The sequence below is a fragment of the Apodemus sylvaticus genome, chromosome 2 (assembly GCF_947179515.1).
Source record: "Apodemus sylvaticus chromosome 2, mApoSyl1.1, whole genome shotgun sequence".
Taxonomy (NCBI): Eukaryota; Metazoa; Chordata; class Mammalia; order Rodentia; family Muridae; genus Apodemus; species Apodemus sylvaticus.
This window is the reverse complement of record NC_067473.1, coordinates 121,462,838-121,490,236: the sequence shown is the minus strand read 5'-3', so window position 1 is coordinate 121,490,236 and position 27,399 is coordinate 121,462,838. Positions and strand designations below refer to the sequence as shown.

At 50.0% G+C, this 27,399-nt stretch overlaps 1 protein-coding gene across 1 annotated transcript in view; it reads right to left on the bottom strand.

Moving 5' to 3' along the window:
- Window positions 1-377: 377 nt before the first annotated feature.
- The window catches only part of Aldh1l1 (aldehyde dehydrogenase 1 family member L1), a 50,279-nt gene continuing 23,257 nt past the window's right edge, over window positions 378-27,399 (bottom strand). Inside the window, exons 13-23 of the mRNA XM_052174312.1 lie at window positions 23,682-23,832; window positions 22,248-22,318; window positions 19,758-19,863; window positions 16,660-16,747; window positions 10,390-10,483; window positions 9,029-9,128; window positions 7,593-7,691; window positions 4,877-5,042; window positions 2,476-2,581; window positions 1,183-1,382; window positions 378-671 (exon numbers count right to left, since the gene is read on the bottom strand). Coding sequence (XP_052030272.1) covers window positions 616-671; window positions 1,183-1,382; window positions 2,476-2,581; window positions 4,877-5,042; window positions 7,593-7,691; window positions 9,029-9,128; window positions 10,390-10,483; window positions 16,660-16,747; window positions 19,758-19,863; window positions 22,248-22,318; window positions 23,682-23,832 — 1,237 coding nt within the window. The 3' untranslated portion in view covers window positions 378-615. The remainder of the gene's footprint in view (window positions 672-1,182; window positions 1,383-2,475; window positions 2,582-4,876; window positions 5,043-7,592; window positions 7,692-9,028; window positions 9,129-10,389; window positions 10,484-16,659; window positions 16,748-19,757; window positions 19,864-22,247; window positions 22,319-23,681; window positions 23,833-27,399) is intronic.

Genomic DNA, 27,399 nt, shown 5'->3' with positions numbered 1-27,399 from the left:
AAGATGGGAGTGCTGTCCGGGGAAATGCCAGGCAGGGTGGAGTTCCTGCTGTAGACCCCAGGCTGCCATGGTGGCTGTCCAAGTAAGTCCACTGAATGGCTGGTGAGAGCCTGAGTCCTTGCAGGAGACTGGGGTGCTTGATGGCCCAGGGCTCACTCCCCAAGTCTCATTTCCTGTTTCTGGGGCATACCCTCTTCCACAGCCTCTTGTACCCAGTCTGCTTTTGGAGGTGTGTGGTAACCCATGCATTGCCTCCTGTGCCCCCATTATGGAGTCTCGTTCTCTGAAGGCCAAGAGATGCTACATAGCCAGGACTCAGGGTGACCATTGCTTCTGGGTCCATCCGAGGTACCCATAGACAGAGCTGTGACACAAAGTGCAGGTGACCTCTGCTCACAATTTTTATTCATGGGGGACATGACTGCTCACTCCACTTGGAACCACTTCCGATTGTTCAGAGGGGTTTTTGTCACCAGCAGGGGTCCAGGCCGATAGCTCCAGCAGCTGAAGGGAACAGTGCTGGGGACAGGAGGGTGCTAAGTCCACCAGACAGGGGACAGGGCTCCCTGAGAGGAGGCCAACAGGGTACAGGACAAGTATCACAGAGACTCGGCTTTAGTACTCAAAAGTCACGGTCTTGATCCGCAGGTACTCGTTCAGGGCCGCCTCTCCTGCAAGATAGCACACACTGTTGGGACACCTTATGGGTGTGCAGGGAACCTCTCTGGGAAACACACCTGTGGGTAGCCTGGCTCTCTCCACAGATGAGAAACCAAGGTCCTGGGGAAATCACGCATCCAACCCAGGCCATCCCTGTAGTAAGCTGTGGGCTTGGGTACCAGTGCAGGCAGGAGAATGAACTGGGGCAACCATTCCAGAACCTTCCCTACTACACTGATGGTAGAAGAGGTGGGATGGGTGCCCTACTAGCTATTGGCAGCCAAGAAGTTGACTCTCTGTCTGCCTGTGACAAGAACCTATTATGCATACATATACTTTCCGCTTCCATCTGCTATCTCAGAAAGTACATCAGTCTCAGGAGTGTCCCCTCCCAGCAAGAACTGATCAGCCACCAGCTTTCTTGATTAGTGTGACACCCCAGCACTGAGGACAAAACCTGGCCCTTGGTGGCCTTTGACAGGTGTCTGCTGAAAAACAGTCCCACAGACAGGGTTTGGTTACCCAGGTCTTTGCCAAATCCAGACTGCTTGAATCCTCCAAACGGTGCAGCCACATCAGTCTTGTTATACGTGTTGACGAACACAGTGCCCGCCTGCAGTTTGTCACTGACATACAGGGCCTTGTTGATATCGCGGGTGAAGACACCGGAGGCCAGGCCAAATTCTGTGGCATTGGCCCGATACAGCACCCCATCCACGTCCCTGTGGGGGAAAATCCAAGGATCCCTGAGGGATGCTCAGAGCGTCCATTTTTGGACTGGGGACAAGGCAAGATCAGAATCTGCCTCTACCAAGTTCCTAGCTCCCTTGATTCACACCCATGAGATTCTAAAAGGAAAAAAAAACTATGTGGAGGCCAGAGCAAGACTGGAGGAAAATGTGGCAGGAGAGAAGGTGGAGGGGACAGGGCATAGGCACTTCACAGAGCAGAGCTGGGCATGGGACCTCACTCAGGGACGGAGCCCAGAGAGGCAGCTTAGGGAATTCAGCAGACATTGGATCAAAGAGCTACGGTTGTGCCTGTTTGGCAAAGAAAGTGAAGCCTGTCTAATATAGTCAGCACAGTGATTGTAGTCACATAGTGACCATTAGTTGGGAAAGGGGAAGGTGTCATTTTGCCTAAAAAAATGGATGGTCAAATGTGACCAAAGATCTGCAGTTCCTCCACTATGAGTGGATCTTTCTCTTTAACCCGACGGCCTCAAATGACCACTGAGCTGAGGAGTGTGCTCTGAAGTTAGCTCCCAAGGATCCTTGCTACCTTCAGTCGGTTTCCATGTGACCCAGGCTCCAGGCCACTGGACCTAGCTGCCCGAGGCTGCCATGGAGGCTCACGGATCCAGGCGAGCACAGCTTCTTCCTTTGTACCAGGAAAAAACAGATGTGGCACGGAGCAGAGACACGTTCACTCCATCCAGCCAACCTGAAGCTCATTCCTAAGACCCAAGTTGTCCAGGCCAGTTGTATAGGGTCAATTTACTACTCATAAGACACCATGAGAACTGGACCTGGCAGGCTGTAAGTAATGCCAGAGAGATGCAGGGCAGACCGAGGGAAGCAGGGACATGAGAGGAAACTGGTTTTGCTCATCTGGGCCTGGAGGCCATCCTGGCCCAGGGAGAGGGGAGGCAAAGGGAAGCCAGAACCTCCTGAGTCTTAAGAGGCAGGCAGCCCAGGCGTGGTGCACAGGTTCTTCGCGGACTCAGTTTCCTCCTCATGGACCATCTCTTACAACTCATGTCAAGACTCCATGCACACAGAGAAAAAGCCTGGAGAGGCATGGCGGATCACATACCCATCAGCAAACCGAGAGATGATCATGATGGGACCAAAGGACTCCTCCTTAGCAATGTACATGTGGTCCTCCACGTCCGTAAAAACGGTTGGCTGAAAGAAGAAGCCTGTAAGAGAGACAGTGGTCTGACGCATGTTGGAGGTGTAAGTCTCCGACAGTCTCTTCCTGCCCCGACCAGGGCCTGGCTCACATAGCACTCTGTTCTGGTTCTAACAGGTACACTATAGACCCAGGCACCTCATCATCTGCCTTCCAGGTAGAAATGGCCAAAAAGAGTCATCCCTAATCTGTCCTGTTCTTGACAGGGTTCTAGAAAACTCTCCACCCTCCTCTTCAGAGAGCTGATGTGCTACCCTAGGTTCCTGGGGGCTGCACTGGCCCATTGGGTCCCTCTCCCTGCTCTATGAACAAGGCTTGCCTCTGCCCCCTGCTAGGGCTTGTCACACCGTACCCAGCCTTAAGGAACTCCCCACATCGGCGATACAGGGAAGTTTGTGCTTGAAAGCCACTTATGCTAAGTGACAAGTTGTTCTCTGGGTGGGATGCTGGGGGCTGCCTGCCAAGCTGAGGAACAGCCAATACAGAGGGCAGAAGATGAGAAGCATCAAGAGAGAATGCAAGACGGTGGTTGGGGGTCAAGGGCAAGACAGACTGCTTACCAATGAGACCGTCAGGGAACTTGCCTCCGAAGCAGGAGGGCACTGCTGGCTATCAGGACCTGAGAGCTCTCAGAGGGTGAATAAACAAAGGGTGTATGGCTGACTTGTGGGGGCACTCGGCAGGATGAGGTGCAGGAGAGCCCAAACACAAATGAGGTGCCAGACTTCACAGAACCAGGAGAGGATTAAAATCAAGGAATCAGAAAGGGATGTTTGTCCTCTCTTTCCCTCCTTCTTTCCTTCAGCTAAGGAGAGCCTTTCTGTGCAGGGTTCTGTATAGAATAAATAAGGCAGATAGCAAAGGCAGCCAGGATGTGGAGCTGTGGTGCCATGGGTAGGCAGCACAAGACTCGATCCATGGGGCTTCTGCTGTCCTGGTTTGGGGGGCTAGAAGTGAGAGGAGATTCCAGAGAAGCAGGTGGGCCTGGGCTCAGGCACTGTGCTGATTTCAATGAGAATGACCCTCGTAGGCTCATGTATTGGAATGCTTGGTCCCTAGTTAGTGAGAATGTTTGGGAAGGATTAGGAGGCGTGGCCTTGTTGAAGAAGGTGTGTGTTTGGGGGTTTCCAAAGCCCACACCATTTCCAGTTTCCCTGCCTCATAATTTTTGTCTTAATATGTGAGTTCTCAGTTACTGCTCCAGCGATGTAACTGCCCACAGTGATGCGCTCTGCCATGATCATGGACTCACCCCTTGAAACTGGAAACCCAATAAACTCTTCTGTACATTGTGTTGGTCGTGGGGTCTTTGTGGCAAAAACAAAATAAAACAAAAACAAAAAACAAAAAAAAAAAATCCAAAAAACTAAGACAGGCAGTGAGAGGATTGATAAAGCCAAGTGCCCAGGACCATCAGGCAGAAGTATCTAACTAGTGCTGGCTCTGTAGAGCTGCGAATGGGAAGCCTGAGCCATGCGTCTGTGAAGATCTGCACCATCTCAAGGATTGCCTGCTCTAGGCTAAGGCTCACTCCCAGCTAAGGGCAGCTTACCAACACTGGAGGGACACTGTCAAGTTTCCACCTGTTGCCTAGCTGTTTCCTCTGAATTAAAACACTCCCTGGAGTGGGGAGGGAGGTGGGAGCAGGGGGGGAGGGAGGCGGGAAGAGGGAGGAGAGAGGAGAGAGGAGGAAGGAGGGAGGAGGGAGGAGGAAGGAGGGAGGAGGAGGAGAAGGAGGAGAAGGAGAAGGGAAGGACGATAAAAGCTCATAGTAAATAAGTGACACAAGCCTGGAGGTCGTCACCCAGGCTCTAATGCAGCTGCCTTTGAACCGTTCATGTCCGTGTAAATGACTCCAATAAACTGGCTCAGTAAGCTAGACCTCAGTGGATCCATCATTTTTGGTCAGTTCCTGGTGCTCTATCCGGGGGTGAGTAGGCATTAGTCCGTGCCTCTCCAGAAGTCACACAACGCTACAAAACAACTGGTTGAAAGAGAAGCCAAAATGGGAGGGCTCTGAAATCTTAGAGGAGACTGCCCCCATGGTGGAGTGTCCCCAAAGGCAACTCCCTAACAGCAGAGGAAATGTTCTGGAGTCCTCACCTTCTCAGTCCTAGACTTGGGTCCCGAGAGTGACCAAATGGCCGAGGCCCATTATGTCCAAGATCTGAGCTGCAGGCCTGAATCCTTACCATACCAGTACTTGGCCTTTGGCTATATCGAGTTAGATCTGGGCTGGAAACCAGAGGCCTAGTGTTTGCTGCCTCAGTTTACCCAAGTGAGCTGGAGAATTCTGACTGACCTGGCCTTGGGACTTGGCTCCCACCACAGACCAGTGTGGCCCCTTCCTTCACACCGCGTTGGCAATACTCCACCAGCTTCTTCAGGTGGGCCTCATGGTTCTGTGGGCCGTGGTTGGTGTCTCTGTCCAGGGGGTTGCCGATTTTCATCTTCTCTACCTCCTCCACCTGCAGAAAATCCTCTGGTCAAGTCCTGAACAACTCTTCTACAGTGTTCTGTGACAGTCAGGACCAGGACACCTCCGACCTTTGCGGTTTTGTACTGACCGCAGATGCCGGAAGAACGTGTGGAGACCATTTCCCAGCTAATGGGGCTTTCTAAGCCTGGCTTCAAACCTATCTTCTGCAGCAGTTTCAGTGACAGATAGAAGGACAGACACTGGACAGAGAGAAGGGTTCTGAGGATCAAGTCTACCAATCTCCGCCTTCATTTTTCTCTGTTTCAACAAATAGCTTGAGAGTGGCCTCCTCCAGGAAGCCTTCCCTCTGCCACAGGCAGCTTTAAGTGAGTCTAGGTTTTGTGACTTAGAGATGCTTCCCAGGGTGTAACAGAGGAGGTGATCTAAAGCTCTGGAGCTTGGAATGGTAGGGAACAGAAATCTGAGTCAGGGGCTGAAGAGATGGCTCGTGAGTTAAAAGCACCAGCTGCTCTTCCAGGGGTCCAGTGATTGGTTCCCAGGTATGGAGGCTCATAGTCATCTATAACTCCAGTTCCAGGGCAGTCAGTGCCCTCTGACGTCTGCAGACACCAAGCATGCAGTGTACATATGCACATGCAGGAGAAACATGTATCCATGCAAAATAATCTTTAAAAAAAAGAGCCAGGATGTAAGATTAAGAAAGGGTCCGTGGACTGGAGAGATGGCTCAGCCATCAAAGGCTAGGCTCACAACTGAAAATAAGAAGAACGCAGATGACCAGAATCAGAGGCCAACGAGACAGATCTCTGGGAGAGCAGACCTTTTCTAGTGTGGCCTGGCTCCGAGGCTCCTGTCCTGGATCTTGAGATCACACAGAGCTGTCTCCAGACTCATCACTTCAGCGCTCACTCCGGTCGGGATGGACTGGGAGCCAGGTAAACTCGCTACCGGGTGGGTGTTGTGTGTCATTTGTTATGCGGCACAGCTGCCTGGTCCTTTCCTGTCCTTGTTGCCTTTCATACCGAGAGCCATTCCTGACTACTCTGGTTTGGCACCAGTGTTGAAGGCTTGGTTGCCAGGTTGGGGGCTGGGGGATGTGGCGGGACCTTTAGGAGACAGGATAGAGCAGAGGGGAGTGAGGTCACTAGAGCTGTTCCCTTGAAGGAGACATTGGGATCCTGGCCCTTCGTCTCTTCTCTCTGAGCCATGAGGTCACTGTTTCTGCTCTACTCTATCACGATACTCTGCCCTACCACAGGCCCAATGCAACTGGGCCAAGGGACCACACACTCTGAAACCATGAGCCAGAACAAACCTTCTTCCATATGAATCATTTATCTCTGGTACTTGATTACACAGACCTTCCCCCAGGAAATACTTCTAAGTGGCAATGTCACCCTATCTTTTCCTCAGAGTGTCCTAGCCACAGTGTACGTTAAATGACAGGTAGACTTGCTGCCTCTCCCCACGCCTGCACATGTCTGTCAGGTTCCTGCCTGATCTTCAGGACCTAAAATGGGATTACAGTTGTCACCTTGACACTATTGTCTAGACTTTGAAGATGGGTGGTGGCTCTGGCTGGGCCGACCTGTGCCCACGCATGACTTCATCCTAACAGCTGGAGTTTCCCCATCTCTGGTTTATGTTAGGAGAGTGTCGTTTTACAACTGTTAACCTCACATGATGAAGCTGGTCATAAGCCAATCCACAGAGATCCAGAAGTCAGGCATTAAAAACATTCCTCGTTTTACAACTGTTAACCTCACATGATGAAGCTGGTCATAAGCCAATCCACAGAGATCCAGAAGTCAGGCATTAAAAACATTCCTCGCTGAGGCTCAGGGTGGGTAACAGAGCAATAATCTCACTAGCTAAGGCCCTGGGATCCATTCCAGCACTACAAGCAAGCAAGCAAGCAAGCAAGCAAACAAACAGCAAGCAAACAAGACAAGCCTACAGGGCCAAGAAGACCCATTTGTTCCAAAAGCCATTTTGGCCCTTTGGTGTTTTGTTAAATCAGCCAGTAAATCCAGTGGGAGCTGCTTGGCACCTGCCAGGTCCCCAGAGGCTCTGGCAGGTTGCTGCTGCTAAGATCGAGAGCTGTCAGAAGCTTCCTTCCTCACCCCAAGGCCAGCTTATGACAACCACTGCCCAACGTTGTGGGTTGGGGGCAGGTCCTCCTCCTGGGATGCTGCTGGGGGTTTCTGAGGCCATGTTTTCTTGTTCTTTCCCTTGCCCTGTCCTCTCCTGCTCCCTCCCACCTAAGGGGGCAGTTCCATGAATCCTGTACACCTGACCCTCACCCGAGGCTCTGTTATTGGAGAATATGTCTTCTTTGTGGTGGTGGTGGTGGTGGAAATGGAACTCCAAGGCCTGAGCAAGCATAGGCCACTGAGACACCCTCAGCCCACGTGCCTTTTTGGTTATGTCAATTTGAGCTGAAGTCTCAAGAGAGTTCCCCAGGGATCCTCTGAACGGATGGTGGTAGCCAATGAGAGGAGCCCAGCCACTCCTCACTGGGTACCACTGCCTCTCCTGCATCCTGCTCCTCCAACTCAGCCGCCAGCCTCGAGCTTACCACTTTCTGCACAAACTGGTCGTGGATGGAGTCCTCCACAAAGAGCCGTCCTGCCGCGATGCAGTTCTCCCCTTTGTTGAAGAAAACGGAGCTCATACCCTTCAGAGAAGAACAGAAATGCCAGGTCAGGGATCTCCACAGTGCTTCCGCCCTAGTGCCTGTCAGGATTTCCATTCTCTCTCATGGAAGAGGGGTGTGTGCCTGCATCCTGCCTTCCTCCCACACATGGGTCAGGCTTGACCCGCACTGGACACATATGTCCCATGCAACCCTCAGCCTGAGGAGGTAAGGGATAGCAGTGGGAAATGAGGATACATGGTCAGAGGAAGCCATAGAGGCCTCACCCCCACTGCCACATAGCGATGCTAGTCACACAAACAATAGAGAACAGTATGGGGTGGGTTTGAGCCTGCCTGCTCCCCGAGACCATTGGTAGTAACAGGGTGACCCAAAAGGTACCAGGTTTTCTTGGGACTAGGCTGCACGCATAGCTTGAGGGAAAGGCTGAGGGGACAGTTCTGGTTCCAGGGAAGCCCTTGCAGGAGTAGAGGAAAGCCATTAGGACACACCAGAAGCTGAGAAGCCTGTAGCAGGAGGCCAGGGATGGGGGGCAGAGTCCAGTCCAGCTCTCCTGGCCTGCACGACACAGCCCAACAGTTGGCATAGGCCTCCCTCTAGGTGCAGGGCTCGGCAGCAGCATCTTGCATTGAACCAAGACCCTGGGCTGTTGGGCTCAAGGGGACATGAACAAGGACCTGGCCTCCCTCAGCTTCCCGCCAAGCAAGGCGGGACTCCGTTTTAGGACTATCCTGGGTGTCATGGCTCCTCCAAGGCAGAAGGAGGTTAGGCAGGCTGCTAAGATGGCTGGAGGATACCTGAGTGGGCCTGACTGATGTGGAAAGAACAGGAGGACTGAGGCACACACCAATGGTAAGAATCGCTCCACTTCCATCGCATGTGTCACATGCAGTCACTGTCCTGAGTCCCTAGTCCAGCCAATCTAAGAGGTCAGCACAGATGGGTACTTCCTTGGCCCTGTGCAGATGGGTATGCTGAGGTCTAGCCTGTGGCTACCCAGCACTGAGGTAGAGACCCTGAGCATGTGTGCACAGGGTCATTGGCTGTCAGCAGGGTCATGCCCAAGAGATACTTAGGTTTTCACAAATGCCATGAGAGGCAGCCTGCTCATGTTCCCAAATCCGTGCAGCTAGCTCAATGGTATGACAGGACATGCTGGGAATACACTGTGGCGAACATCCTTGCCCCAAGGGTGCTTCTCACTGGGCTACTTATACGTGTGACATCATGGATGCTTGTGCAGCTTGGGCTAGCCCTAGACGCCGAGAGATGCTGCACTCCCATTTCCCTGCCTCTGCCCCATGCCTCCCTCTTCTTCCTCCCGTATGTTCCCATCTCTACCCCTGGCCCAGCCTCACCATCTGCACAGCTTTGTTGAGGTCACAGTCAGCAAAGATGATAAGGGGTGACTTTCCACCCAGCTCCAGGGAGACCTTCTTCACGTTACTCAGGGCACAGCTAGAAGGAACAGAGGGGTGGCGCTAACTTCAGGTGGCCCCGAGCACAGGGGTGTGCAGGTGGGGTACAAGGCAAGGCCAGAGCATGTTAGACTCCAAAGAGCCACCAGACCCACCGCCCCCACAATCCATTCCACCTCCTACCACTGGGCCTGCTCTATTCCCCTAATACACAGCCCAGGCTAGGCTTTTCATAGGTGTCCTCCTCTCCCTCCTGTCCAGTTCTTAGAGCCCTTTTCTGACCCTCACCTCCCTGTGTCTCTCTCAGATGCTTTGCTCCACTGTGTGTTTATGAATGACTCCGTCTGTGAGAAGGCAGGCCTCCCTACAGTAGCACGCACTTGTCTGGTTCCTATGACATCCCAGTGCCTAGCACACGGTTGGTGCTCCCGAAATGTGGATTGAGAAAATCCTAAAGAGAATCATCCCTCAGCTGGAGCAGATGTGGCCGGAGAGCTGTGTTGGCCAGATAGGGATATCTCAGGGTTTTAGTGACCAAGCAGAAAGATGTCAGGAATCACAGACGTGTGTCCATGGGCAATATCCATACTTCAGCCATGCCACCGTAAGTGCATGGCCTGAGAGCACAGATCTTCTTGTTCTTGGCCACCCAAGAGTAGGGGTTCCCCTGCCTCAGCACTGCCCACAGGTGACCCACAGCAGTCTTGTATGTACCAAAGCCCTCAGGTGCTGAGGCTCCTTGTGGACAGTGTGCACAGAAGCTATGCTGCCTTCTTGTACCCACAGCTCTCTGTTCATGATGTCTAACACAGTGTGAGCACGGTATGAATACTTGTCCTGGCTAGGTAAATGTAAGGTCATACGTGTTCAGCGCAGGCAAAATTGACTTTCCAAATATTTCTAATCTGCAGTTGTTTGAATCTGCCATGGATATAGAAAGCGAACTGTAATAGATTTCATTTAATCTAATGTATCTAAACCACTGCCAGGTCAGTTTGTAATCAATATAAAAGTTATGGATGAGTACGTCTTAGTGTGTGTTGAGGTTTTAAAATTAGTGTCTAGTTTATACTCATGGTGATCTCAAGGCAGATCTGCTGACTTCTGGCACTGCTAGGGTTAGGAGATAGCATAGTACCAGAACCCTGCTGGCTTGTGTGGCCTCCACTGAGCCTCGCAAGGGCTCATGGAAAATTCTGAATCTGTATTAACATGCTGGGGCTGGCTATACCCACCAAAACCCAGGACCCAATTTGTGGGGTCACCATCTCAATACCCAGATACTCAGATGACCCACCTACCTTTTCATGATGTGTTTTCCCACCTCCGTGGAGCCTGTGAATCCTATTTTTCTCACATCAGGGTGATCTGAGAGTCTCTGGCCAACCAGTGAGCCTGTGGGTAGAATAGGTGAGAAAGTCAAGGAGACCTCTGGGGTCTGGGAAGGGCAGCCAGCCACCTGTCCCTCACATGTCCACCAGAGGATGCTACACCATGCTTTTTACATGGTACGCCATGTCAGGGTTCATGGGATTTTGCCCTTTTATGGGTGCAACTATGTTCTTCCAAATTAAAACACTAAAGTACTAACCCCATTGCCTCTGAATGTGAGTGCATCAGGAGGCAGGATCTCTAAAGGAGTCATAGGATGGACTCTATCCTATGTGACTGGTGTCCTTATTTAAAAAAAAAAAAAAAAGGAAACCAGGATCCAGATGTACATGGAGAGATGGGTATGTGAGGATAGAGACACAATGGCATCTTCACAGCAGGGAGTGAGGCATCAGGGGATGCCACCCTGCCATCTCTGCTCTTTGGCTTTTGGCCCCCAGTGCTGTAACCATAGCTGTCTGATGAGGAAGCCCCCAGGCTCAACATTTCATCATGGCAGCACCAGAGACTACACTTGGCATCGAGTGTGGAAATCAGGGGTGACTGTCAGGGTCAAGGCTGACTGTGGTCCATGGATGTGTATCATGGGATGCTCCCACCCTGGGGATGCTGATACTCTTGCCATGTCTACTTGTACTACTGAGCTCTGGTCTGCCCCAAAGTACACCTCCCTCCTTCATATCCCTCAGCCTGGTCAGTGGCCAAGTCCTTGGTGTCTGTCTGGTCCACGGGGTGGGTTGCTGCTTTTTCTCAGGATCAATAGAAACCCCTCCCCAAGCCCCCCGGTTCTTACTTGATTTGGTGTCTGCTCTCATAGTTTATTTTCCCTGACTGTTCCTTCCCATCTCTGTCTTTTATGCAATCTCCAAACACCCAGGGCTAGCTTGCCCTAGGCGCACATTTCTCAGTTTACAGGGCTTCCTCAGCTGATCAGGGCCAGATCTCCAAAGGCCACTCTTAGATACGTCATCTCCTAAATATGCATCACCAGCCAAACTCCCTGGGATGAGAGCCATCTCTCACCCTCAGCTTACTCAGCCTTGTGCTTGATGGTTTGGGGCCTCTCAAATCCAATGCCTTTGAAGATGTGCTTTTAATCTTTCCCAGCCCTGGTCCCTGCATCCAATCCCAGGGCTCTACTCTGGTAAACTGGATACTCCATACAGCTAGCTTAATTGAGAGGAGAACATGGGAACTGCTGGCCTGGAAGTTAATTCCATTTTGATACTACTGTTAAATCACTGCTTAGTGGAGAAAGTGTCTGCCAAGATGTATGTGACAAGGGACTCAAATCCAAAATATGCAAAAGCACTTTTTTTAAACAATACACTATTTAAGAAAACAAATGAGTTATTTAAAACCAGGAAAATATCTGCAGAGATGCTTCTCCAGATATAAAGAGAGCAAACCAGCACGAAAACCTATAACATTGCTTATGACAAGGTCTTTCTGTGTAGCCCGGGGTCTCAAACTTGAAGTAAGCTGTAGTGACAATCTTGGACTTTTGGTTTCTTTGAAAAACACAGAAATATTATGGGGATATGTTTTTGTTTTAATCCCAGGTGTGGGATGTGGGGCTGCTTCAGACTCCACAGCAGCTGACTGTGATTTGCCTCATGCTGTAGCAGGGGTATGATTTTGCCAGCTGCAGATAGTTTCTGCGATTATGTGACATTTAGAATTATGGGGACTTTTGAGAGGGTATATAAATGCTAGGGCCCCAAGAGGAAGGGTTGTTTGTTGTTTGCTGTTGTTGGTCATGGTTTGTTTGGTAGTCATGTGCAAAGAAGAAAAAAGAAAAAGAAGAAATTAGATATTCTGACGGTGAAGCTCAGACTTGCCCTAAGGAACACCCCTAGTCAGCAGGAAGTGATCTAATGATAACATCTCCCCCTTCTCTTTCTATCCATTTCTCTCTCCTATCTAGTGTTAGGGGGTTAAAGGGTAGAAAGGTAGAGAAGGGTGGAAGAAAGAAGAACCCGCAAAGCAGACAAAGTCCAGCTACAGTAAACCTGCTGGCTCAGCCTACCGAGTACTGAGACTACAGTATGTACCGCCCTACCCACTTCAACAGTATGCGCCATCAGGGAAATTCCCTCAGATCTGTGACTTTGCCACTACCACCCTGTCACAGATACGTGCTGTGTACTTTGATGGTAGAATGGGCAATAAGAAACTTCATGAACAACAGTCTTGAACAGCACACCTGGCGCCGGGCAGTGGTGGCACACGCCTTTAATCCCAGCACTTGGGAGGCAGAGGCAGGCAGATTTCTAAGTTTGAGGCTAGCCTGGTCTACAGAGTGAGTTCCAGGACAGCCTGGGATACACAGAGAAACCCTGTCTCAAAAAACCAAAAACCAAACCAAAACAAAACAAAAAAGCCCCACACTTGACAAGTTCTGGAATTGCTCTGTGTTTATAGGTTCAAAGAGAAGTTAAGATTACAATTGTCTCAGCCAGGTGGTGGTGGCGCATGCCTGTAATCCCAGCACTCTGGGAGGCAGAGGCAGGCAGATTTCTGAGTTCGAGGCCAGCCTGGTCTACAGAGTGAGTTCCAGGACAGCCAGGGCTATTCAGAGAAACCCTGTCTCGAAAAAACCAAATCCAAAAAAACAAAAACAAAAAATTGTCTCATACTTAAGAATAATAAAAACACAACACAATAGAGCCAGTAAAATATCCCAGTGGATAAAATGCCTGCTGCCAAACCTCAATGCCTGAGGGGCAGCTCCTGGAACTCATGTGGTGGAAGGAGAGAAACGACTCCCTCATGTTCCTCTCTGACACACAGCATCTCACTGGCAGGGTCGTCTACTTGGCAAATACGGCTGAGTGGTTGGGAATCTCTTCTTCACCAGGCCCTTTGTAAAGGAGCACTCCAGAGCAGCCTGTGCCCGCCCCACTTCCTCATGGGAGAGACTTTTACCAACAGGAAAGCTGTCCATCAGAACAGAGCATCAACACGTTCAAAAGGAACCAGAGAGAAACACTCAGCCTTAAGAGCACTCAGGGACAGAGGTTCGAGTGTAAGCAACTTAGAAGGCGCAGAAGGCTCCAGGAGGTTATAAGATAACCTGAGGGTCATATGATACCTGAGAGCAGGGTGAGGGAGAAGCCCTTCAAACTTCAAACGCTGGCATTAAAAATTATCCCTTCACAGGCTGGAGACACGGTTCAGGAGTGGAGAGCCCTGGTTGCTTTCTCAGAGGACCTGGGTCTGATTTCCAGCATCCATCTGGGTGTCTCACAACCGTCTGTAACTCCAGCTTCAGGGGAGTTCAAAGCTGCTGACCTCCGCGAGCCTCCGTGGGCACCTTCACTCGTGTGCATATACCCTTCCACACACAATATAAAGTAATAAACTAAATCTTTAAAAAATTACTCATTCAAAGGATTGAAGTTGTCGAATGTCATGGAGTACCATCAAAAAATGATGAGCAGGAGCTAGAGAGACGATCAGTGGTTAAGAACACTGGCTGACGGGGCTGGAGAGATGGCTCAGCGCTTAAGAGCACCAACTGCTCTTCCAAAGGTCCTGAGTTCAAATCCCAGCAACCACATGGTGGCTCACAACCATCCATAATGAGATCTGATGCCCTCTTCTGGAGTGTCTGAAGACAGCTACAGTGTACCCACATATAATAAATAAATAAGCCTTAAAAAAAAAAGAGAGAAAAGAAAAAGAAAAAAGAATACTGGCTGAAGCAAGTTTGACTCCCAGCATCCATATGGTGGCTCACAAACATCTGTAACTCCAGCTCCAGTGAATCTGATGCCCTCCTCTGGTCTCCTTGGGTACCAGGTATGCACATGGCATACCAACATATATGCAAAAAGAACCTACAGGCATATATATGTGTATATATATATATATATATATGTATATATATATATATGCATATATACGATGAGCATATATATATACATGTATTTACACACGCGCGCGCACACACATACACACACACACACACACACACACACACACATGATGATGATGAGCACCTGGGCTAAACAGCTAAGAGACATTGGCAGAGGCAGAAGGATTAACAGCAGCCAGAGAAATGCAGTCAAGTGAACCGTCCTGAGTCTGCTGTCCTGGAGGGTGGCTGTGGTTACCAGGCTCCAGCTCAACCCTCAGACATGATAATAAAGCTACAGACATTGTGGGAAAGAGGTTTCATTGAAAGTGTCTAATGAATTCATTAAACAGTCAAGCAAAGAAAAATAAGCTTTGAAAAGGAAGGGGAAACAGTATTCAACGTCACTACAAAATATTGCTTAAAATGCTTACTTTTAGAAAAAAGAAAGAAAGAAGAAAAGAAAGAGAGAGAAAGAACGGGGCAAGTTGAGAAACAACGGAGGTGCTTCACAAAGGAAGGGCTGGCAGTCAACAGAGCAGAGCACAGAGGAAACCCAGCAGGACATGTGACAGCTAAAGCAAGGGCTCAGCGTCAGACATGAGCTGACAGAAGCAGCAAAAGAGAGCAGAAGCTCTGGATGCCAACAGCTATGTCCGTGCTGCCAGCGAGAGGCGAGTCAAGAAGATCCTAGAACTGCTTGAGAAGAAGGCTTGTGAGCTTCCAAGACTAGCTATATGCACGATCTCCATTCCTGCTCTCATTCCTGCTGAAGAAAAAAGAAAAAAGAAAAGAAAACAGAGCAAAAAGGGTTGAAAAAATGACCAGAGCCTCTGGGGAAAGCAGGGCACTGTTAGTTGTAGCGATACACATGTCATAAGAATAGTGAGAGGAGCAGGAATTAAAAGGCACAAACAACCATGCTGAATATGGCCAAAAAAAAAAAAAAAATTGAGACCAGAACTAATGTGCATCTAAGAAGCTGCAAGAGTTTCTAATAATGGATACAATGAAATCCACTCACTGACACAAGAGGCAGAAATGCAGGGGAAAACAGTGATGGAGGAATGGCCTCTCAGATACACAGGAATGCCAATCAGACCAAGAGCAGATGTCTCATCAGAAACCAGAGGCCAGAAGGCACATGATGTGAGAGTAAAGGCACACGGGGTGACCCAAGAAGGCATGTGGGGTGGCATAGGGACAGCATGTGGGACAATATGGGATGGCATACGGGGCAAAATACTGAAAATACAGCAAAAAAGCAGTTTCACACACAGGAAAGCCATGTAGGTCTTCAGAAAATGGAGGAAAATAAGGACATCATCCCACAGACAACTGAGAGATTTTGGCAAGTAGAAGAAATACTGAAGGAGGTTCTCGGAGATGAAAGCAGGTGATCTAGAATTCCTGACAGTGGTCAGAATCCACGAGGGGGCATCACGAACCACGAATATGGCTACTCAAGCCTTGCGGCACACACTTCATTTCGCTTTCATCTTTTAACTGATTTCAAAAGCAACCTGTACAGTACAAAAGCAGCGGTACAGTTTCATTGCTGACCTTAAAACAGGTAGAAATGTAACAGCTTAGACACCAATAACAAAGGGGCGGAGCAAACCAGAGAAAGTGGATGGCAGACAGACTCAGATCCACCATGACCAGGAAGGAGGGGACAGATAAGAACTGCAGAAGATAGCCCCCCTTCCAGCTTCATTAGCAGACAAGAAATGATACAAAGTAGCATCAGTAGCTACACTAGTTGCCACATAATTGCACTGATGATACATTTGTATATACACAAAAGGTAAAGGCACAAAAGGAGGTCTTGAGCTACATAAAACATTTCTGTTTGTAAAGTAGATTTTCACAAAATAAGGAGTAAGTGGTGAGTCCTAGAGAAGATCTAAGAAGAATAAAAAACACACGATGGCTCATAGAGCTGGCTAACTAGTGAGCTCCAGGCTAGCTAGGACACACAATGAGACCTTGTCTCAAAGCAAAAGGATTCCTAGCACCTACATGGTGGCTTACAATTATCTGTAACTCCAGTCATAGGGGATCCAACGCTCTCTTTGGGCCTCTATAGGTACTGCACACTCTTGTTGTATAACATACACGAAAGTGAACATTCATACACAAAACAGAAAGCATCTGAGGAGTTATCTGAATGTCATGACCCTTCAAGCCACTGTGTCTCCCCAGGGTAGGGCCTTCTCCACCAGAGGCTGGTCATGGGCACTGCCTTTCCCACACTGCTCGGGCCATGTGTGTACCTGGATGCTCTGAGCCCCAGCCCTTTTCTCACCCCAGGCCTTACCAGATCCTGGAAGGATGTTGACCACACCCTTGGGAATGCCAGCCTTCAGTGTCAGCTCTGCAAACTTCAAGGCTGTGAGTGGGGTCACCTGAATAGAGAACAGGGCAGGCGTCTGAGTGTGGAGGATCCGGATGCAGAGTGCATCCAGACCCCCTTCACAGCTGTCACTCTTTGTACCCCAAGAAACTAGCTTTCTGAAGCAGAAGGAGCAGCAGTGCCTGGGGTAGCAGAAGACCATAGGGAGGCCATGTTCACGGTCACCATAGGCATTGCCCACACAGCCAGCATCCCCAACATCTCTCAGAGAGAATTAGACCTTGGAAGCCCCCAGTATGCGGAACTCTCCCACTGGTGCTCGTCAGCCAGTCCTGGATCCCTTTCCACCCCACACTCGTGTCTTCTCAGTGTGTTTGAACTTATCCCTGCAGGGAGCATCAGTGTTCGATGCAGGCTAGCAGGCCCATTCACAGTGGTTCTGCTCCACCAACCAGGTGACCCTCACTAGCCCCTCAGCAGACCAGCTTCAGCTCAGAAAACTGCAGGTGTCAGCCTACGGAAGAGGACTCTGGTGGAATTATACTGAGCACAAGGGCTCTGGGAACCAGCTATCCATGCCTATGTGTAACTCTTGAGAATTGTTCTGTTTCTGGAAACCAAAGGGAGGTCACTTTCCAGCCCTTCCAGTTCCCAACCACTCCTCCCCCTATTTCTAAAAACTGCTGGGTCAGTGGTTTCTTCCAGTCAAGTTTCGGCCATTTCATACCCCACAGTGCCTTGGCTGAAATTCTGGGACCTCAGCCCTTGTTAGGACCAAGTGTTCTGGACAAGGACGAGGATGACCCGAGCCAAAACAATGACCATGACCCTCCAGCAGCACCCACTTGGCAGGAAGTCAAGGTCCAGCTCAGAGGATTTTTGTCAAGCTCAAATAAGCTAGCACATGCAAACTGATAATTTGTTGAATGTGTTAGTGATTTCAAGGACAGCCAGGGGGATCCTGTCTCAAAAAACAAAAGTAAATAGAAATAATATAAATAAATATAATAAGAAGAATAAATAAAATAACAAATAAACATAATTAACTTAGAAAAAAACAAGGTGAGGCAGTTCCGGGGATCTGGCTCATGTGTGTGTGGTGGGGAGGTAGTATTAGGGGAACCCTGGCCTATCTAGGATGCCTATAGCCCGGGGCTCCAGCCTCAGTACAGAATAAACTGCACTCAGTAGCTGGAAAGAGGAGCTAAGGATCTTTCTCAACAACATAGCAAGTAGGAGCCAGTCTTGGGGAAAGAAGACACTCTAAAAAAAATTTTTTTTTTTTAAAAAGTAAAGAAGAAACAGAAAGAGCCAGGTAAGAGATTGCTATAGCTGGAGTGTGTGTGTGTATGTGTGTGTGTGTGTCTGTGTGTGTGTGTGTGTATCTGTGTATGTGTGTGTTTGTATGTGTATGTGTGTTTGTGTATTTGTGTGTCTGTATGTGCATGTGTTTATATGCATGTGTATGGGTGTGTGTATCTGTGTTTGTGTATGTTTCTGTGTATTTGTGTTTCTGTGCATATGTATGTGTGTTTGTATGTATTTGTGTATGTTTGGTGTATGTGGTATGTGTGTGTATCTGTGTATGTGTGTGTTTGTATGTGTATGTGCGTTTGTGTATTTGTGTGTGTCTGTATGTGCATGTGTATGGGTGTGTGTATCTCTGTGTATCTTTCTGTGTATTTGTGTTTCTGTGCATATGTATGTGTGTTTGTATGTATTTGTGTGTGTTTGGTATATGTGGGGTGTGTGTGTGTGTGTGTGTGTGTGTGTGCGTGTGTGTGTGTGTAACTGTGGACACTTGGCAGTGGCCCGAGGTGGGTGCTGGGAGCTTGGGACCCCTGGAATAGCAGCAAACTTCCTAACTGCCACTCCACTTCTCAGACCAACCATCTTTTTTTCCCTCTGATATTTTATTTTCAGAAAACAAGCTTATCAGTTTTTCTGGCCTAATTGCAATCTTCTTAAACAAAAATAGATGACTGTGAAAAGGTATTTCCAGAAAGAAAATACAAGTGGAAATTTTAACTGCTCAATTGCTGTTCTATTTCTGTATTTAGTTTGAGGAATAAGGGAAAAAAAAAACCCAAACAACAACAATAAAAAAAGGTGTTAAAATCCTGAGGGAGCGTGGCTCTGGCAGTCTAGAATCATCATTGGGTTTGTGCTGCTGGCCTCCAGACTAAGGTGCTTCAGATACCCCCGAGAGGCAGCATCTCCTGGGCACCTGCCACCCTAAAGATGGCATCTTGTGCCCAGTCCTTCCTGTGCAAGAGGTGAGCAGTGGATGAATGGTGACCCACGCACATGTGAGACTGAGGCTGTCAGTGCTGTCAGTGTCCCTGGGAGGTCACCTGTGGCCCCTGAAACCCCACCTCTCCTCTCTTACCATCTGTAGTTCCTTGCTGAGGGCTGGAAGGTCCCTCAGTCTCACTATCCACACTGCCTCCGCCTAGGCAGTGGTTCTCAACCTTCCTAGTGCGCATCCCTTTAATACAGTTCCTCATGTTTTGGTGATGCCAAACCATAAAATTACTTTCATTACCACTTCATAGCTATACTTTTGCAACTGTTATGAATCATAATGTAAACATCTGGTACGAAGGATGTGTGATAAGAGACCCTTGTGAAAGGGTTGCTCAACTGTTAAAGGAGCCGTGACCCACAGGTTGAGAAGCACTGTTCTAGGCCTTCTGGTATCTGAAACCAGAGGAGAGACAAGGAACTAAGATTACTGACAACACTGGCCTGCCCTGAACATGGGACAGGCAAGCGACAGAAAACAAGATCCAGGGTGTGGGTGCAGAATGGCAGTAGAAACCCTGTCCTCTGAGTGGTGGCATATGTCAACACAATCTCCAGGTCTCCATTACTGGTAGCTGCAGTCTTCTTAGCCAACTAGCTCCCATCTTCCCCACCCCCCATGTGTCTCTATCATGGTAAGCTGGCCTTTTAGGGCCAGCTCCTCAGTGTGTGGTGTGGGCGAGGGACCTTTGTCTCCTGAGAGCAAGTTCCCCATTCCCTTCATGGAACACAGCCTGGTCCAGAGAGTGTGCACTCACCTGGGCAGGCTTGATCACCACGGTGTTCCCAGCAGCCAAGCAGGCTGCAGTCTTCCAGGAGAGCATCATTAAGGGATAGTTCCAGGGGATGACAATGCCACAGACTCTGCAAACAAAAGCAGAAGGTCTTTGTCCCTTCTCAGCCAGGCTGTCCAGAGTGGACCTGTCAACTCCAGCCACTGTCAAAGCCAGGATTTCCAGGAAAGGCAATGGTCCTACTGAGGCAGCCCATGCCCCCATGCAGACTGGCTGGGATGGAGGTCAGTGTCTGAGGGGAGCTCTCTAGGGAGGAAGAGAGGTACAGGTGGGTAGAGTGAACAGATGCTGGTGTGGAGGCCTGGTGAGGTCAGTCATCCTTGGGAACATCTGGCTCTTTGTGTGAGCCTCACATTCACACCAGTGTTAGCATAGACTTGGGGGATGTGTGTGGGCAGCAGGCATGCAGGCCGCAGCCTAATTCTGTGTGGTTTTGCCGCTCTTCTGTGTCACCATCACTACCATCAGGGAACCAGAAAGGAGGTTTCTTAGTTGGGCCCAGGTATTGAGAGAGCACATGCAGAGTTGACAGGAGGGCTGTGAGGCATCTCAAGGGAGGCACGGTAAGTATTAGCCAGTCCCTGCATGGGAAAAGGCCAATCGAGAACCTGTGCATCAATCACCCTGTGAGTGGTAGAACACATGAGTGTTAGGAGGCTGCACCTGCCTGTCCAACATACACCCAGTATAACAGAGACTCTGGGTGGGTAGCAGGTGTTCCCAGCAGAGCCTTTAGGAGAGCAGGGGTTTTAGGAGAGCCAAAGAAGGAAGATGTCAGAAGAGTCCCCTTGCTGTAGGGTGAGTTGTGTCCCCTCCCCAAACCCACACCTCCAGAATCCCAAAGGGAATGGGACATGGTCATGGAGACAGAGGTCAGGGTGACAGTTCTATAAGAAATGCCAAAGGCTGGCAGCAGCCACCAGCATGCAAACTTGGATCGCACATGTCCCCATGTGCTGAAGGGCTCCTGGAGGTGAGCAGCCTCCTGGGCTATGTGACTCTGTTGTGCTGCAGTGTAGCCACAGGCCCGAAGCCACAGGGCCCAGTAGCCATGTGTCTCAGCCTTAGTTGTGCGTAGATATTGACAGTGCACGCAGAGATATCAACTACAGCTCCCTCCTCTAGGATATTTACAGCCAGAGGCTGCTCCCCTACAGAGATTCTGTCTCCTACTGAGATTAGCTAAGCCTGTCCCCTTATTCAGCTGTGTATAATGAACCCACCTCCTAGATTCAGATACATAAAAGAAATACACGAAGTTTCTGGTTTGCCATGGGCACATGTCCATCAAAGCACAAGGCTCACCCAATCTCAGCATCTGTATGTGTGTGGTCATTTCTTAGGTCCCCATTACCCCAGTTAGGTCAATCCCTAAGCCATGCAGGTCTTGGTAGGAGGCCTCTTGCCTTGGTTTACCCACGATACCAGCTGCCCTACAGTATCCCCCCTTCCTCCATTCTTCTCTCCCTCCTTCCCTCCCTCCCTCCCATTTAAGAGATTCAGAAGAATGTGTTAAGACCATGGCAGTTTGAGTGTTTTTGTTGGAGCCCCTGATCCTAGAGAGTCACATGCAGGCCACATGCAGGCTCCTAAGTCTCCATATACCTGTGACAGATTCGCCATGTCTGTGACTCAGAATTCCGAATGCCTGTGACTAGGATATCTATCCCTGCATGATTTCTCCTTTCCGCAGTGCCCTGAGGCCCTCTGTGGGTGAGGCTAGGTGACCAGGTTTGCCCTGCAGCCTTTGCTTTGGCCCTGCCGAGCTCTGCACTGCTCTGTCATTGTGGTTAACCCTGGCTCTAACTTTGCGGGCTATCTGGGAACCGAGAAGGGAGGCCACTCCCTGAATGTGGGTGGCAGCATCCACTAGGCTGGGGGCCTGGACGGAGCAATCAGCAGAACACAGAGCTGCTCACGTGCACCATTCTCCAGCAGCACTGTCCATGACATCAGACTCCAGATTCTTCAGCCTTGGAACCGAGTCACAGCAGCGCCTCTCCAGAGAGATGCCAGGCCTTCAGCCTTGGAATGGGCCATGTGCCGCTCTTGTTCCAAGCCTTCCAGCTTCTCAGACTGAGTGGCTGTCTCCCCAGTTCGCAGGTGGCCATCTGGCTATGGAGTGTCTGACGGTGGAGGCCAAACCATCTGCTCTTTTAATTATAGGTACATTCTGCTGGCTCTCTCCTCTGGCTAACACTGACTCATTTGTATGGACACAGTTGCTTCGCAACCATTTTGGATGTAGCCCTCCTCTTTACTGTCATGGCTCTGACTGACCGTTACTGTGCATTTAAATAATGACACAGCGACCACAGCGGTGCTGGACAGAGCATTCATGCTTGAGGTATGAATGGCGTAGCCATCCATGGCTATATGTAGAGGATGCTGCAAACTGCAGGCTGGCGTGTGGTATCACAGAACACACCAGCACACCTGGGCCTTGTCACTCACCCAACAGGTTCTTTCTTGGTCAAGGTCAGGTTGCGGTTGGGTCTAGCCTGGTTGATGGGGATGGTGGCACCCTAGAAGAAGCAGAGCAGCGTCACCAGGGTTGGGGGGATTCCCATCCTTGGTCAGCCAGCCCCTGTAGGAGACCCGGGAGAAACAGGGTCTTGTTTAGGTACTGATTGTCACGTGATGAGCTGGGTAGGAGGCCAAAGCCACCAGCTTACACTCGACGGGGACCTGGCAGGAGTCCAGAGGTATCGGGTTGGATAAGCAGCGGAGTAAGACAACAGTTCCATTTCAGCACAGCCCTTGGACAGGCTAGCCCTGTCAGGGACAAGGCCTCTTGCTCTGATATCTGGGCAAAGAAAAGATGAGGAGTCCCGTGGAGGAGACCATGGTGCCCCTAGAGACATTAGTTCTGAGGGGGCCCGGGAGGCCCAGGAAGAGATGGCTCCAGAGAAGTCACAAGGAAGCAGGATGTGGTGGTGATGGAGGCCCTCCTCTCATGTGGCATCTTTGCTCCCTAGTTCTCAGCCCCCAGTGGGGAGGAGAGGAGCCTTGAGCCTTCCTCTCCCTGGGGAACCTTTTAAGACTGAGTGCTTGATCCCAAGGCAAGGTATATGCAAGATCTATCCTCTCACAGAGGACCTTAGGAGGTGGGAGGACTTTACAAAGGCCTAGAGGCACCACAGGAACCCCCAGAATGACATTCCACAGTTATATGTCAGAGGCAGAGACCCAAAGCTCACAAATGACATTGTCACTGGGTACTGGAGGCCTTGTGAGGATTGTGGAGAGAGGCCCTTGCCTGTAGCCCTCACAGACACATGCCCTGACACCACTAGAACTGGACTCCAGGAACACTTGAATGGCCCTGGGAACAAGCCCACCTCAGAGCCTTAGGATAAAGCCCACCCATCAAAAGCACTTGTCATAGCTGTGTTTTGAGTGTCCCTCAAAGCCCTACATGCGAATGGCTTGTTACCCAGAAGGGCATTGCTGGGAGGTAGGGGAATTCTTAAGAGGGAGGGTGGTGGAGGTTAGGTCTTGGGGGTGTGCTTTAAGGAGCTCCTCACACTCCAGTCTTCTCGTCTGTAAGACTCACCTGTCGTGACGTGAGCAGGTTTGCTGTCACTCACTCTTGTAATGTGTGTTCACAGACTTAAGAACAATGGAGCCAGCAGGTTGTACCGTCCAAACCATGAGCCAAACCATATCCATTCATCCTACAGGTTGACACCCTAGCTATTTCTAACTGCACCAGGAAGCTGACTGGCACCCTTGTGAGACCCGGGCACAAAGCTGACCATGCTTGCTGGACTCCCACCTGCAGAACCTTGATTTGCCAATGTTCTAACCCACTGCTGCGGTAACTGTTAGGCAGCGTGCCTGGCAGGGCACCACCCTCCCCAGGAGGAGATGGAGCCCACACCCCACCTGGATCTTATCACACCAGCCGGCGAAGTATCGGAAGGTCTGGATGGACATGCCCACGTGCGTCTTCAGGGCCAGCGTGTAGACGGCACCTGCATCCAGGGCCTCAATGGTGGCTAGCTCTTCCTGGTGCTGTTCCATGAGATCTGCCAACCTGGAACAGCAGGGAGGGAAGGAAACTGGCTTAGGCCTGGCACTGTCTTGCCTGCTCTTTCAATGCCATTCCTTAAGGAGTCAGGGAATCTGCCCTTCACGCCCAGAACTGTCACTAAGATGCTCTGGCCTCACTGTTCTCATCTGTAAGATGAGACAATCAGTTTCTCTTCCTGGATGGATGTGAGAATGACATCCTCTGTCCCCTCCTTTCCTCTTCCTTCCTTCCTGGAAGACCCATGGATTGACAACTTTACAATGTCCTCATGAAGTTATCCTGAAGAGGTGTTCACCTGCCTATGGCTGATAGCAGAGAGGCCAATGTCCTCGGCTACTCTTTCTGGTTTTGGATAGCTCCAAAAGAGAGAAATTGCATCCAACCTGATGGCCAGCTCAGTCCAGGAGTCATGTTCCTGAGGCTGAGATCTGGAGGTCAAGAGGTGGTCCCAGCCCTGTAAGTAGGAGAGATGTGTGTGTGTGTGTGTGTGTGTGTGTGTGTGTGTGTGTTTGTGTGCGCACGCGCGCTTCTCAGGCAACTGTGAATCTGCTCTCATCAGCATCTGGTTACCCTGCTCTGCTTCTGAGCGACTGTGAGCAGCCTGGAGTTAGTAATGGCGTCCCCTCACCGACAGGAGGGTCTGCTGCTAAGGGAGCAGGCCTCAGCCTTGCAGAGGTATCTGGGTCCAAGTCATAAAGTTTGACTGAAGCTGACTGGTCAGTTCCTACCCTGCCCCTCTCTGCACAGGCTCCACCTCCTCTAGACAAAGTCAGTGCCCACCCCCAGGACACCCCATCATTTCCCTCTTCACTGAGAACCCAGCCACAGTCTATGAGTGACTGGGCTGCCCGCAGGTCCCATGCCAAGGTCATTTCAGGGCTCCAGCTTCCAGCTGCTTCTTGCTGGTTTTGCCTGTTACTCAGGTGACCCAGGGTCATGGCACTAATCCAGGGTCACTCTGTGGCTACTTCTTCAGAAAGACTGTCCTGTCCTCCCCAGGTGGGCTGAGCTGAGCTGACCTAAGCACAACCATCAAGGGCACACATGGCAGTGCCCCTTAGAGATGTGCTTGCCACAGTCTCTGTTAGGGTAAGCTAGCTGGGGTTATTATAACTATAACAGTGGCCACTAGGTGGCAGCAGATCATCTTATGGAATTTGCTTCCAGTTTAAGGCCCAAGGGAGTCTGGGGTGGCACCGCTGAGGCCATTGGCAGGTCTGGGAACCCTGGGTCAGTAACTGACTCTTTCCTAAACTCTATGGCTCCTTAGTGGAGTCTGGACACCTCAGCAGGCAGTGCATGGCTGACCTCAGCCTTGTATGGCTAACTCCCCAGTCTGGACTATTTGCGTGCAGCAAAGGGCCCCCCTCTGGTTCCCTGCTGCGGTGTCACCTGGAGTATCTGGCTTCAGAAGCAGGTGAAACCACCATTCATACTGCAGGACCCCACTTTCCTGCCAGTCACCAGACAAACCCTGGTAGGCCTGCATCTAACTGAGCTCCACTTCTTCAGAAGGACTGTATGGCCCGCCCCCAGGACACCCACATCGTTTCCCTCTTCACTGAGGACACAGCCACAATCTATGTGTGGTGGGTTGCCCTCCACAGTGCTGAGGGTCCTCTGGGACACTGAGGAAGAAAGCCAAGCAGACTCTACTGGCTTCCTCTGAGTCTGTTTGGCTCATCTGCCCATTACCTCCTGCTTCTGGGAATCTCACTCCCCAGTTCAGAGTGTGAGCTGAAGCTGAGGGGGTGGGGTGGCGACCATGCCTGATTAAAGATTTTCCAAGGCAGACTGACTGAGTAGAAGGTATGATGGTGGAGGGTTGGGATGATGCAGATCCCAAGCCAAATTCTCACAGATTAGTTTTGGTCCCCTCGTTAGGCATTCACTGCCCACCTCTGTCTCTGAACTAACAACTCCGTGACTCTCAGGTACCTTTTGAAATGTCTGGATTTATCAGACCTCTAACTCCCACCAACCCCGAAGCTAGGGATGTAATCAGAGAGCATCTGAGACTTACAGCAGAGATTCCCCCACTTTGCTGTGCCCTCCTTAGCCTGATGTTTCTACTGCTGTGAGGGTTTTTTTTTTTTTTAAGACTTACTTATTTTTATTTTATTTGTGTTTGTCTGCAGGACTGTATGTGTGCCATGTTATGTTCAGGGCCCTCAGAGGACAACAGAGGGGATCAGACCACCTGGAATTGGAGTTGCAGGGGTTGTGAGCTGCCATGTGGGTGCTGGGAACCGAACTCGAGTCCTCTGCAAGAGCAGCATGTGCTCTAAACAGCTGAGCCATGTGTCTGACTCTATTCTGCATCTTTCAAATGCCGTGAAGTATGGCTCTCTGTTGTGGTGTGCCTGTAAAGCCTTCTGAAGGGCTCAGTGCTTAAAGTACTCGCCCTGCAAGTGTGAGGAACTGAGTCAGGATCCCCAGAATCCACATAAGGCACTCTCCCAGCATGCCTGCGGTGAGGTGGGGGGCAGAAACGGGAGCTCCCTGAAGCCGGAGGGCCAGCTAGCGTGGCTTATGCAACTAGGAAATGACAAGAGACCCTGTCTCAAACAAGGTGGGAGACTGGGACTGACCCTTTGGGTTGCTCTAATTTCCACCCATGCACATGTCACACACATGAATAAGCGCATACACTAACACACATGCACAGAATATATATACATACACAACATTTTTTAAATTGTATGGAACTGCTTTAATGTCGGAACATGTTATTTGGGGCGATCTGGACCTGCAGTTCCCAGCCATGAGCATGCCAGTTAGCTCGAGTGTTCTTGCCACTTTGGAAAGGAGAGCTAAGTTTCACATCTACAAGGGGGGCTGCTGTGTCCCCACACCGTGGCCCAGGCTCTAGAGGCACAGGGTTTCATTCATCTAGGCTCCTTTAGAGCTGCAACCTTCGGTCACAAACTCAAGCAACCAGAAATCCAAGACTGTTGGCTTGTACTACAGGGGGAGGCCCCTTCCTCTTACTAAAACACATTACTTTGAGAAAGATGTGGTCTAGCAAGAGACTCAGTGACTAAAAGCCCTTTTTATGCAAACCTGACAACCTGAGTTTGAGACCTGGATCCCACAATGGGAAGAGAGAACTGACTTAGGAAAGCTGTTCTCTAACTTACACACACACACACACACACACACACACACACACACACACATAGATACACATACCACATACATACCACACACATACACGTCACACACACATAAACACCTCACACCACATACACACACTCCCATACACATCACACATACACCACAAACATCACTCTCACATACATAATGTATACATATACACACATACCACATACATATACACCCAGTTCATAACACACACACACACACACACACACACACACACACACACACACACAAACCATAGACCAGACACTATAATTATAACAGTTTTAATTATAACATTACACATCACACATAAACCACAAACACCCCCCACATACATACATACCACATACACACACACACATACATACACACACACACACCACACATTATAACTATAATAGTTTTTAAAAGTCCTGAAAGATGAAG